General features: G+C 37.6%; 1 protein-coding gene across 1 annotated transcript in view; it reads right to left on the reverse strand.

Moving 5' to 3' along the window:
• MME (membrane metalloendopeptidase) overlaps positions 1-13,306 on the reverse strand; it is a 50,288-nt gene that overhangs the window by 23,850 nt on the left and 13,132 nt on the right. Inside the window, exons 5-12 of the mRNA XM_074153342.1 lie at positions 12,452-12,532; positions 11,614-11,709; positions 11,390-11,508; positions 10,343-10,408; positions 6,904-7,038; positions 4,727-4,828; positions 1,842-1,978; positions 1,657-1,750 (exon numbers count right to left, since the gene is read on the reverse strand). Of these exons, the coding sequence (XP_074009443.1) occupies positions 1,657-1,750; positions 1,842-1,978; positions 4,727-4,828; positions 6,904-7,038; positions 10,343-10,408; positions 11,390-11,508; positions 11,614-11,709; positions 12,452-12,532 (830 nt within the window). The remainder of the gene's footprint in view (positions 1-1,656; positions 1,751-1,841; positions 1,979-4,726; positions 4,829-6,903; positions 7,039-10,342; positions 10,409-11,389; positions 11,509-11,613; positions 11,710-12,451; positions 12,533-13,306) is intronic.

Raw genomic sequence — 13,306 nt, forward strand, 5'->3', positions numbered from 1 at the left:
TGGATTTGTATACGTACAGTGTTGATGTATCTGAAATTACACCTCCCGATCTCATGGGGCATAAAATTGCTACTACAACATTGTAACAAGTGCAGTTTTTTTATCTTTAAATAGATCTTGGGAAAAAGAAAGATACGGTTTTGTTTCTTTGGTGGGAGTAATTGTATCCTGAGGATGCAGTTCTAGTAGCTCTAAGTATTAAACTAGTGTCGTGATACTCTGCATGCTCTCCCACCCCCGCATCTGGGCTTCTTGACAGTAGATCTGCTGGAAGGGCACAATTTTGAACAAGTGCTACACTGAAAGCTGACAATTTGACCTTGAGATGGAGAACCAAACATAAGCAATTTAGAGTGACAGCATAGCCCCTCAGTAACATATACAGGCCCATCTACGCGTGCAGTCTAGTAATCTGTTGAGATCTTCTTGCTGATTTGTTAAGGAAGTGGTTGCAAATCCAATGATCTTTCTGCCAGGACTCTGGCACTTTCTGTAGCACATTTTAAGCAATCTGTATTTAAACCAAATGGGAGTTTTGAATTAATAAATGACCAATTACCCACATAACCCAGAAAAAAAAACTGGTATGGGAGATTTATAGAATGCCATATCTGTCCGAACATTTATATTTGAAAGCAAACTTAACAAGATAAATGCTAGTTTATTTCCACTGCATTTAGTGTGAGAAGCTCCAGCTTTACTACATCATATATTATTAATTAATTAGCACACAACTGTATGTTTCTATAACACAGATTATAATAAAATCTTTTTCTGTTTTTTCCAACTTTGATATTTTTCTTAACGAAACTTCCTCAGTGATGCCCTAAGATGTAGTGGGAATTATTTTAGTTTAGAGAGTGCAGAACAGAGTATTTGCTGATGGTACAGACTAAGCAAATATGAAGCTTTATATAAGAATAGTTTCATGCTTTAAAGAGGTGGGGAAAAAGCCAGATAATCAATGAATAAGACTGCCCTGCTCAGATATATAAAACTGACTGAACGGAACATTCGTTGACTTCCTCCAGTAATTATTATCCTTTTCTGTAACAAGCAGAATCTCCTCAAAAAGCTTCATGTGCATGTTAAAAGTATTTCTTATGTCACTAAGAGATATAATAAAATGACCTTAAACTTTCTAAATGGAGCTCAGCAAACTTAAAAAGTAGAAAGTTTTACTGTGGAAATAAAAAGGACTTCCATCTCCAATCTGTTCATGAAATGGCTTAGCATTTCCTTAAAATTGCTAAAATATCTGCAGGATCAAGTGAATGAAAAACAAGATTGGGCCCATAATGTTTGACTTTGAATGTATTACTTTGGATGCTGAAGAGTTTGCAACAAGTCAATCAGAACTGCAGAGTAATTGTTTCTAAATAAATGGGACTTTTCCGTTATTAAAATGGGGAGTAATTTAGATTCAGAAAAACATGGAGACTAAGTACCAGACTGCTTTTCAAATCCACTCCGGCTATTACGCATAGATCATATAATCAATGTGTACGCTCCAGCAGAAGCTTCAGTGAACGCATCTAGCTTTTGTGTGCAAAATTCAAAATACATTAAATTTTTATATACTATAACTACATAAATTCTCTTTCATGGTTCACAAAACTAATCTTTACAACTTAAAAAAGTGATTAATTTCTGCACCTTACGAAAAGCATTCCTTGTGTCCTTGTAGTTACGGCTTAGGCTGTTGACAAGATCCATTACGAATCGCCAGACCATGTAATTTTGAAGGTCTCTGTTTAACAAAACAACAGTAATAAGCTGGTAATGTTTTTAGGCTTTTTAATTTTGCAAATGCAAATTACAAAAATACCTAACATACCTACCTGGGAGTGTATTTATTAAGAATAGACTTCAGCTTGATAAGGTATTCTGGGTCATAAACAACGACATGTTCAGTGTTCTCAACGTTAATTTCTACAGTTGACATTATATCATTTATGAATTTTGACCAGTTGAATACCTGAAAAATCAATACGCATTATTATACAGTTAAAGAAACAGTATTTAGCTGTTTTTTCCAGTTTAAATACCTTTGCATAACAAAAATGTTCTGCCTTTAGTTTTCCTAGTAGCTGCACTACTTAAATGGAATATATAATAACTGATCTGAGATAATTTATATCCTCTGTGCTCTAAAACCCTATTAAAATAGGGTAATATTTAGCAGAAAGGGTCAAGACATTGATTTGATTTCAAACTAACACAATTAAAAACGTTATGACGCCTTCCTTTTAGCATGGAAAAGCACAAATGATATTTTAATTTATGGTTGCTTTTTTGCAATATTTGGCTAAAAATTTTTAAATCAAAGCATTACTAGAACCCCAGTTTTCATTACAATATGATTCTGTATCTATGGGGCAAAAAGATTTGTGGGATACTTGACAATCCATTCTGAAGCATATGGTAATGAAGTCCATAAAAGGATTTAATTTAATAGGCTTTAAAACAGACACACTAAATCCACTATCTATAATGAATTTTCCTCTGCATGCCATAGCACTAGATACTGGAAAAGCAACTGATTTGATGGCAGGTCAGTCGTTGCGACAGACAATTCTCAGACAAAGCTTAGAATTCTCATTCATTTTCCGCCTCTCTGGTCCTAAACCCACATTTTCTTTATGCTGGTATTCACCTTTGCGAGAGGCCCACAGAATTTTCATGAGCCAGTACCTGTGAATATTATTTTCTTTTAAGTTTTCATTCTGTAGTGTCCATCTAGTCTGGGCAGCATTATTTTGGTGCGTGGGCACTCTCAACTGGAAACTCTTACTAGTTTGCTGATAAGATAAATAATTTCCCTTTGCTCAGTCTTTGGTTAGCACTATGGTGTGCCTCAGTAGATGGGTCAAAGGACCGATTGGAGAACAGAGAGTCATTCTCTTGCCTACTGAAAGAACGCAGGCTGTGGTCACTGTTCTTCCAATTTCTCCATTCACTTCTTTAGTAACTGACACTGATGTTACAGCTAACTCTATATACACTGCTTCAAATTCTCCATGTCGGCCCAAGGTTTCCTAATCCATCGCCTCTGTCTGGACCATCTGATGGAGAAAATGATTCAGAGCAGAAGCTGAAAATCACCATCAAAACTCTACTCAGTGCTTTTACCACATTGGGTAGTTACTCACTTTAGTAATGAAAAGGAAGATGTTAAATTTAAGAAAAGCAAATAATCTTTGTACTTCTTTTTTCATACTTTTTTTTTTTGTTAATTTTTTAAAAAATTGTTATGTCTGTTACTCTGAAAAGTATTGGTGATTTTTCCCAGTCTGTATCTGTTGAGAGGAAAGTTTTATTGGAAGAGATAATGTCTTTTATCAAACAAAGTAATGTAGCTGAAGAAAGCAGAAATGCTTTCAGGAACAGAATCACTTCAGGTTGAAAGAGAAGCAGCAAACTTCAAGCTAATATTAGGAATAATTGCTGTTCTATCCTTAGACCATTACAACAACGCTATGAACTCCCATCATGTGTCTTTTGAGCATTTTTGGATAAATTTAGAGCAGATGATTATTGCTGATCTGCAGCACTCCCCAGGAACTAAAAATAACCAGGGCGATACCATTCTGTGACAAGAGCAGTTAGTTTCTGACATTATGACTGTAATGGTAACTGTTCAACTAAGACCTGTGGGAGAAGGTAAATTATGAAACAAATTAAGCTAGGCAGAAGTGAACTGTCATGTAATTTAAAGTTGAAGAATTTAAAGTCAATAAAAATAGCAGTGATTATGAAACTGTGGTAAGAATAATAGTATTTCATAGTACCGTAGGGGTCTCAAAAGACTCAATAATGCACTCCTGCCTTTCAGACCACAGTGCCTTCCACAGGACACATTAGCTCACCTGCTCTCCTGTTGTGCAAGGTACTGAAGTAGAAGTCATTTATGATTAAAAAAATCCATGTCTTGTAAGACATGATGTTACTGAGAAGGCACACCTATGTTATCAAATCTTTGGCTATTCTTTAGCTGGACTTTGTGGTGCCATGAATTAAAGGTTATACTGCACAAACGGCACATGGCTCACGGTAAGGGAAAGGCAGAGCTGAAACATCCTGGGGGAGCTACAGTGGGAGGAATGGGGAGAATTTTCCCGATTCATAGTCAGGGCTTCCTGGGCTCCTTTCTGCTTGCTTTGGGAGCCCATCTTACTGAGGAAATGTTGGAAAAACAGGACTTCTAGTTCTGAATCTGCAGCTCTGGATAAACAGAGAAGGCCTGAATAGTCACACTACAACATGTTTGAATCACTTGGTAGCTAGTCGTAACTTTTGACCCAGGCTCTCTGGAGCTGCTGTGGTAATTATAGGAAGGGAATTTATTTGTAGTCTGCAAAGGATGCTCTTCTGACTTCCAGCAAGAGTTTGTGCAAGTTTTGCAAAATTTACCATCCTGAATCCATAAGGTTAAGTCAAACTCTTATTTTTTTTTTCTTTGTCCTTTTCCATCTCTTTATGTTGAAGCAGAGGGCAAGATCTGCCTTCAAGTTAGGAGAAACAGTGGGCGCAGAAGCACAGTCTTTATAGTTTAATGTCATCAGATATAAGGTAATACAGTGTGCACATCACATATCCTGTTCAATTTCAAATATGTCTAAACTCAAGAAAAAAATGTCTTTAAAAGAAAAAATTGTCAGGCTTCATTCTTTAATCTCATCAGTCTTAAAATAGAGGTTAAAACATCAGATTACTGATCACTCACCTTATGATCAATTTCCAGTGAGAAGTTGTTTTGGAGTTGTGCCAACGTCATTTTATTGTACAGCAAAAGTGGATCATTTCTGTCTTCAGATTTTGTTGTTGCCTATCAAAGTCAATCATGAGAAGGTTACTGACTACATTGAGTCAGTTCACAGGAATTTTGGTAAGTGGAAGTAAAAAGAAAGAAGACAAGTATTTCTGGCTTAAAACGTAAGTTTGCATTAACTGTAAAGTACTTTACATATAAATATGGACAGCATTTTACAGATAAAAAGTATATAAGTGGACAGATTAAATGAACTAAATTTCTGACAGTAAAATGGATGTTTACTTTTTGGATTTGTTTTGTGTTAGAGCATCAACAGCTCAGGCTGTGCAGGAACACTGATTGAAACATAGACCCATACCACTCAAAGCACTAAGTAGATGCCAACACATACATTCAACACAAGAATGTGTTTATGATATTCATGAGATGCTGGACTGCCAGAGAACTGAGCCTGTGGTGGTGCTTTAGGAGGCAGCTTAATCACTGGCGTCTCTAGATGGCAAGTGTCAGCAGGGGGAGGTCTCTGGAATTAGGATGTGGACAATGTAGACTTAGAGGAGATAAAACAAGCACCTAATGGTAACTACTCCCTTTGTCTCTGAATACTTTCTGGGGTATCCTTCTGTTCTTATCCCCTAACACTAGTGTGTTTCTCGCTAGGATGCTTCTGCAGGTTTATGAAAAGCATTCTTGTATCCTCTTTCATACCTTCCTTCTCATGCAGAAGTACCTTGTGACAGCATCAGCACTTGCTCCCTCATACTCCATCCCCTTTTAACTTACACTTTTTTTGATGGCAAAGAGAGAAAATGCAGGTACACAAACCATTACAGGAAAAGAGTGATCTTGTGATTCATGAGAGAACCTGCATCACTACTGCCTCGAGTACTCTTAACTGACTTGGTCAGGAGGAAGAATAGTAGATTTTACCCATTTAAACTGTTTTGAAAAAACAGTCATGCCAACTCTGGTTTTATCTCTCTCTATCCCTTTTTTAAAATGATTTCTCTTCCGCTTCCTCTTTCCTAATCTATTGTGCATTCAGTATTTGTTTCTGCGTTTTCTTTGACAAATTCCCCAGAGCACAATGCCAGCTCTCTTCCAGTAACCTTCAGGCTGGTGCTGAGTTTTTGATGAAAGGTTAAAACCCAAGACAATAGCAGCTTACCCACCACCAACTGTACTCTCTACCAGCAGCAAGTGCAGTAGAGACGTTTCAGTTGTGGTTTCCTTTTGTACTCCCCCTCAACTCTTTCTCCAATTAATTCCTTTTCTTGTAATAATTTTCCAGCTCTGATCTGAACCCAGAGGTATGTTTCTCAGGAAAATGTGAAGAAAATAGAAATCAGATGGTTTTAGTTTATACAGATCAGGGGGGAAAGCTCTTCCTCTGCCAAACACATACCCTTACTATCAGTGTAACTTGAAAAATAGCTGAAACTAGAAAATTTGTATTTGGCTTATTTTACAGTCATCCTCAGCTTTGGGTCCTTTGGAAGTGTTTGATAATCATAAGCTGTGTTTTTGCTCATAAATGCTTGAATTTCCATTTGTTTTTCTCTGTGCAAGTTCAAATTCTAGCTATTTCTCCAAGCCATACTTTAATGGAGAACAGTGTTTGATTAAAAATGCACTTGGAACAATCAGCATTGTGGAGCAGCTTGTGCAGGACAAACATTACTTTGTGTTGCGTGGCAGGCCAAGGGCTGGGAACCTACTGCTCTGATAACCAAACAGCCCGGGGTGGGGGGAAAGGACAAGGGGAGAAGATGCCGGAAAGCATCTCCTGAAACTCACTTTCTAAAACAGACTAAACAGAAACCAAGTCTGTCTCTGTCTGCTCGCTCTTTCTTCTCTTGAAGGGCTTCTGTGAACGGATTAGGATAAAACATTTTGCTATTTGGAAAACAGCTAACTCAAATATTTTCCCTTGCTCGTTAGAAGGCATGTCTGTCTTATTATTTGTATATTCCTCTTAGGTGTTCCAGGCCCCATACATTTTTGGTCAACTTTTTGTCCCACAAAATAACATTAGCAAGTAACTTAACAACTCGGCTTACAGTTAGCTTTCTTAGGGATTAAGAAAAAAGTCAGTTATTTAAAGGATACTTTAAAAAAGTTTTTCTTACATTGGCAATCTCTTTCTCCAGGTCCATAACTCTTTTCATTTGTTCAGAAATGTCACTCTCAATGAAAGAAACATTTTTTTCTTGTAGGATTAGCTTAGCTACAGAAATCATGAAATCAACATAGGCAGAACATGCCTGCAGGAAAAAATACAAATATTTTAAACACACAACTCTTCAAAGTGTAGCATACCTTGATTATCTTTGAGATTTTATTTTCATGAACTACAGTTCTTCATCCCTTTCTTAAATAGTTTAGTAGTAATTTATGCTGAAATACTGTTAAAGGACAAATAGAAATTAACTTTGAAAATTCCCACATGGAAAATTGCTGTATAATTTGTAGCACTGCTCACAGCTAAACTGTCTCAACTACTGCACTGTGTTTTCATTATTTAAAATGAGGCATTTATACATCCATATTTAAACCATCACCTGTGTTTTTTCTAGCTCACTTTAATTACAACTTCCAAAAATACCTCTTCCAAAGAGCAATGTTCCCAGAAACATAAAACTGAGAGAAATGCTGATTGACCGTGTTGAATTAGCATTGTGGGAAAATTATTCCCAGAAACAGTGTACCTTCTCTATTGCTTCTTGCAACATTTAGAAATCATGTTGCTGTATCTAAATTTAGTATACTTAGATACACTATAGACAATATAGTATATATTAAATTTCACATATCAGAATTCACCAAGGATTAGAATGGAAATATGGAATTATATTCTCTTAAATGTCAAATCTCTACAGATCTCATTACATTTTATGGAACTAGTTCCTTTTTAAGCCACACTCATTTTTCTATCAACAGAAATGCTGTTTTCAATATGATTTTTAAATGCAAATAAAAATACATATTATTATATTAGCTATCTAATAATAAATCTATTTTATGCAAAATAGCATAATCTACTAAAACAGTGATAAAACCCAGGATTAATAAGGTGTGCATGTCATCAACTTTATTAATAGAAGTATTTTGGTGTGTTCAGCTCCTAAGGCAGGAGGACGCACCCCTTTATTGAAAGCTACCTTTATACAGCCGTTCTGATGCGTACCTTCCTTGCCATCCATCTCCTGTCAGCCTCCCCTACCTGCCAACAGTGCTGTGCTGAAAAGCCTGTGTGCGCCGGAAAGCTCTGAGCAGCTCACGGAAAATACTGACAGCAAACTTCAAAATGACAGGTTGCTCACAGCATCTTAAAGGACTGAAGTGTTATTTTTAATCAAGAGAGATTATTTTACCAGAAAGAGAAAAGCCCGTGAAACCACTGACAGCTACAAGAAGTCAAAAAGGAGAGTGTATGCCAAGCCTGTAAATACCATTTTAAGATTCCAAATACAATTTATAAAAGTTCAATATAGACCAAACAGTAAGTAAGTCAGTCAACAGAGATCTTCAGGTACTAATCAATGGACTTTATTTTTGGCCTTTGCTACCTGACCATACAATGATCTGCATTTTAGGCCAAAAAAGTGGGTACTTGGATGTCAGAATAACTCCTATATGAGGAGAGTCGTCATCTATCTTACAAGAGAAAACGACTGTAAAAATATCTTTTTCACAGATTCCACTTGTAGCTTTGTGGTGGGGAGTCCTGACAAAGCCAGAGGTTAAAGTGCAGGAGGCAGATACCTTGTTTGCTACGTACAGTTCAAAGAGTAGAATGACACAGCAGGAAACAAAGCCAAGAAAAGGCTGCTATCAGAGCACAGGGACTGAAAGGAGGAACGTCTCCTGCTTGAAGTATTCATGCTTGTAAGAATATTATGAATCTGCCTTTCAGTGATAAATCTGTTTTTTTAAAAATACTTCCTCTACTTTCCAGCAGTGGAAAGTAGTATCATACTTTCTGGTAGGTCAGAGATTAGAATAGGAATTGTGTTTTAGTGCTGCAGTCAATGTAATACAAGGAAGGGAGCAAATTGTGATACATAAGCCAGCTCCTAAAGGCCATAACGTGATAACAGTGTAACTGAACAGTTAATAGGGTAATAATTGTTTTTACTAGCATATGATCTGTAATTAAATGTAATCAGTATTACAGTATTAATTGTTAGCATGTCAGCAAAATACCTACAAAACCAGAATGTTTTGTATGCTTTCTTATTGCTTCTCCGTTTAATTACACAGAAGAAAACTGTCTAATTAAAGGTTACTTTGGTAGCAGTTTCGGCTACCACATGACTTCAGCAAATACATAGGCTTCAGCTCTCAAGGACTTAAAGCACATCGAAGATTAGCAATAAGGGATACACAATGTCAGTGCTAACAGGTTAGTGAAAATGCGTACGAAAAATAACTAAACATGAATTAAAGAAAACCATATGAGATTTTAGGTATCTGAAGCAACTTCTACAATATCACATACTTCAGCTGCTGTCAGCAGTCATTTTAGTCAGCAGTTGACTTAGGGGACTGTGATCTTTTCAGATATTTCATGCAGAAAAGTATGTCTGGTTCTGAATGGTTCTTTTCTTTCTAAGCCTATTAGTGATATCATTAGTCCACCTGGACTCCACTGACACCTGCAGCACTTGCCAATCAACGCCAGTCGATCATAGTTCATAAACAGCATTCTTTTTGTAGTGACAGAACAGGGGTGATCCATAAGCACTCATATTCTGTCTTAATACAACTTCGACAGTTATGAGGTACCTCTTGCTTCAGCTGTGAAGCCTGGCAGAAGCTGTGTAACAAAGCTAAATTGTGTCATATTTATTTCCTTCCAAGAGGGCCTGAAAAGTCAAGTAGCTGTTCCTCTTCTGACTTGCATAATCATACAGTAATTGTGTGGAAAAGCTACTATTTTTTCTCCCAGATATATGTTTGATGATTACAAGAGGAATGGAAGAGAAGGGAAGGGGGAACAGGAAGGGAGACAGTCCAAGGTGTAGTGATGCCAGAGGAACATGCAGTCTTCTCATCCAGTGCAGACAATTGGTACGTACTGGCAACTGGAGCTTAGACAAAAACCCCTTGGCTACTAGTGTAGCCAGGAAGATCAAACTAGGTCACTAACATTTATGGCATAATAATTATAACACCTCATCTTTAGGACACTTGTTAGGCTCCCTCCCATTCTTACCTAACTTATTTCTACTTGCCCTTAATCTCCTTTCTCTGAATCCTGTTCATTTCCCTTTTGGCTCTCTTGACTTCTTGCACACTTACCCATGTTAGAACTTCTTTCTCCAGTCTGTCACACATGCATTTCTGACCTGCAGCTCAACCTTGTTTAAATGCTCATCATTATTACCTTTCTATTCCAGTTTCCCCAGTTCTCCCAGTGATGTTTCCAAGAGGCAGCATTGGAATCTCTTTGGGGAAAGGCTATTCCTGCTCTCTGCCTATCCCCACTCTTGAGGATATGTCTGCCTTGAAAATATAGGCTAAAACTTCTAAAATGTAGTCAGTGATCTGTCAGCTGCTTCTTACCTCTTTGTATGCACCCGTGCATTCATAGTAGTCCCGCGAAGGCAGGCCAAGTCCAGGCTGATCAATCTATAAATTCAAATAAAAATTAAAAAGTGCTTAAGGACAAAATCGTATAGCATTGTACTATTCTTTGGTCAATTACAGGTCGCTGATGCGACTCTTGCCAAACTATCTTCCAGCCGCAGGGGAGTTTCTCTCTCATCCTGTTGCCCTCTAATTCTTTTCACTCTCCTTATACCTTTTGTCTGTCTTCTCAGTCTTCTCTTTTGCGTTGCTGAACAATGTGTGCTACATGTAACCAGTGTGAAAATAGTGGGTGTACAGAAGACAGAACAGTCCACGGACAGGCAAGGCAGTTACTTGCACCTTTGAAATTCACACATGCAAAGTAGTCAAGGATCTATCCACCCATTGACAAGAAAGATTAGACCTTGCTCTTTTAACTGTTGCATCTCAGGAGTAAATGCTGAAGATTCACCATACGTAATACTGTCTTCCTCTGGATTTTCCATTTTCAGAGATCGTCTTACATTCACAGGCTGGGCACTCTCGGCATACTCCTTATGCAAATTTCGTATCTGTGCCAGCTGCCTGCAGGTCCCGATAGCACTTGGGCATCTGAATACCTTGTAAAAACACAACTCCCTTTGTGGGCTTTCTGCCATTTGGGACTGGAGCCCAGGTTTTCAGTGACAGAGCTTTCTGTCTGAAGTACATGGTAAGGAAATCATGTTTATTTATTTGCTTGCATGTGTATATAAGTAGATCATGTCTGTCTTCTGTCCAGTGTACACATAAATTGTGTCTGTACATCTATATATGTCTCCGTTATTCTCATCTCACTGAGAATAACAGTGTACAAGAGCACAGAATAAAGACGTTAACTTTGAGAACTGACAGTGCACTGTGAAACTGGTAATTTAAGTTTGAAAACTACATAGATTCACAAATTCATCTACAACTTACTCTGTTAATTTACGTCTATGCTTCTAGTTATTTCTCTGCATTTTTATGATTAACAAGGCAATGCGACCCAGGGAGACTTACATGAATGATATGTGCTGAGGAATTTTTATCATCTGTGCCAACAAAAAAATTAATAACGACCTTTTTTCCATATTTGGAGTTCAGCTGTGCAATAGCTGTCTCAGCTGTCCAAGCAGTACCTAAGCAAATGAAAGGTACACTCAGTCTCTATTTTTGATAAGCAATGAAAAGTGCAAAGATATAGAAATTTTAATTGTAAAGGAAATAAACACAGATTATCTTACCATAGGAAGAATCCCAGTTAGTTGTTACTACCGGCCAGTCAAATACATCTGGCAATAACCTGATTAAAGGCTTTCCACCTCTGCTATCAATGGTAGCTTTTGGAAAAAACAAAATGAGTTATCAGGCCATTTTAAAACACACAAATGTTATACTATTATAATGTGTTCAGAATAATGAAGCTGAGAAATATGTTTTCACCATCACCACAATAGAGTATGCTCTGATGTATGACTGTGCTTTAGCATTTAATTTTAAAACAAGTTTCAGTCATGACTGCAAACAGCCTATGCAAATCCTTGCAACCATGACATTGAAGAACTATTGTACTTTCACTCTGCAGATAGCTTGAAAAAATAGTTTTGAGAAGTAATAATAACATTATAAAAACATGCGATTTAGGAAGCACTGTTAACTGTTTTACTGCTCCTCATTCTACTGACAGCATCTAACTCAAATTCTTGAAATAAATTATCTCCATGTCTTTCTAGGAGCCTGGTGTGCCAATTATTTTTCACATCATCCCTGATAATTTCTGCAAAAGAAATTAACTAGTATTTGACTGACATGATTTGAGATTAAATATCTGCAGCAAACTGGTAACTGAAGAGTAATACAATCTCACCTAAAATATCAAAGCAAGTAAAACAGGAGAAACGGTACTAATTTTACTGCTGACATTCTTAGTTGACTCTATAGAATGGATACATTTTAGTTTTCACTAAGAATTTCTGAAAATTATGCAGAGAAACTAGGATATAGGTATAGCTGCCTCTGAAGATGGGATTTTTTGGATTATATTTATATATCCTACATGCACTAAATTCAAGAGACACTTACTTTCGTTTATGCATGATCTGTACAGAGTTTTTGCCTTCTGCACTGCTGTTATATCGTTATTGCTTGGTACGTCAAGGACATCTGAAACACACAGACAGCAAATATATAATACCTGATCTTAATTGGAAAGATACTGAAGGAATCATAGAGGATACCATCCTGAGGACCAGATGGTGGCTGGTAAGTGCTCCCCATCCATCTCAGATTCCGGGGAAGCTTTGCCTTTCAAAAGCTGAGGGGAAAAAGCTCTGGAGATTAAATGGCTTGCAATTATATCAGTCTGTGTTAATATGTTAAGCATAAAGGAGTCAGGGAAGTAATCTCTGGATCACCCTTGGCAAAATACAAATACCCTGATTTTTCAGGGACAGTTTTTAGGTGACCAGGCTATTGTATGAAGAGAACTGCTGTCAGGGCCTACGTGTACCAGCAGGCTCTAACTGCACTGACCAGCCTGTAACCATCTTTTCCTGTAATTCTAATCTGCAGTCTCTTCACTGCAGCCAGGAGTTTAGCTGTGTTCAAGGTGTGGTCTGAACTGTAAGAAACCTCATCTGGTGTCTCCACCCTGTGCAGTCCAGGTCAGCCCCCCTTGCCCATGGTCCTTACAGGCATGCTGGACCAGGCCTTCTACCTTGCTGAGCCTGATCCTGCCTGGCCGACTTGCCTGCAGACTTCCTGCATCGACGGATGATGTCCTCGGCTGCAAGGAATATTTGTGAATTTATCATGTGACTAGTTGGAAAATTGTTGGCCCGCTCTTTGAGATTTAGCTGATGAAATACAGATATGCAGGACACAGGGCTGCCAGAGAGCAAGTTCCAGCATTTCATCTGACCTAGACACACTTCCTTC

The sequence above is a fragment of the Numenius arquata genome, chromosome 9, assembly GCF_964106895.1.
Source record: "Numenius arquata chromosome 9, bNumArq3.hap1.1, whole genome shotgun sequence".
Lineage (NCBI taxonomy): Eukaryota > Metazoa > Chordata > Aves > Charadriiformes > Scolopacidae > Numenius > Numenius arquata.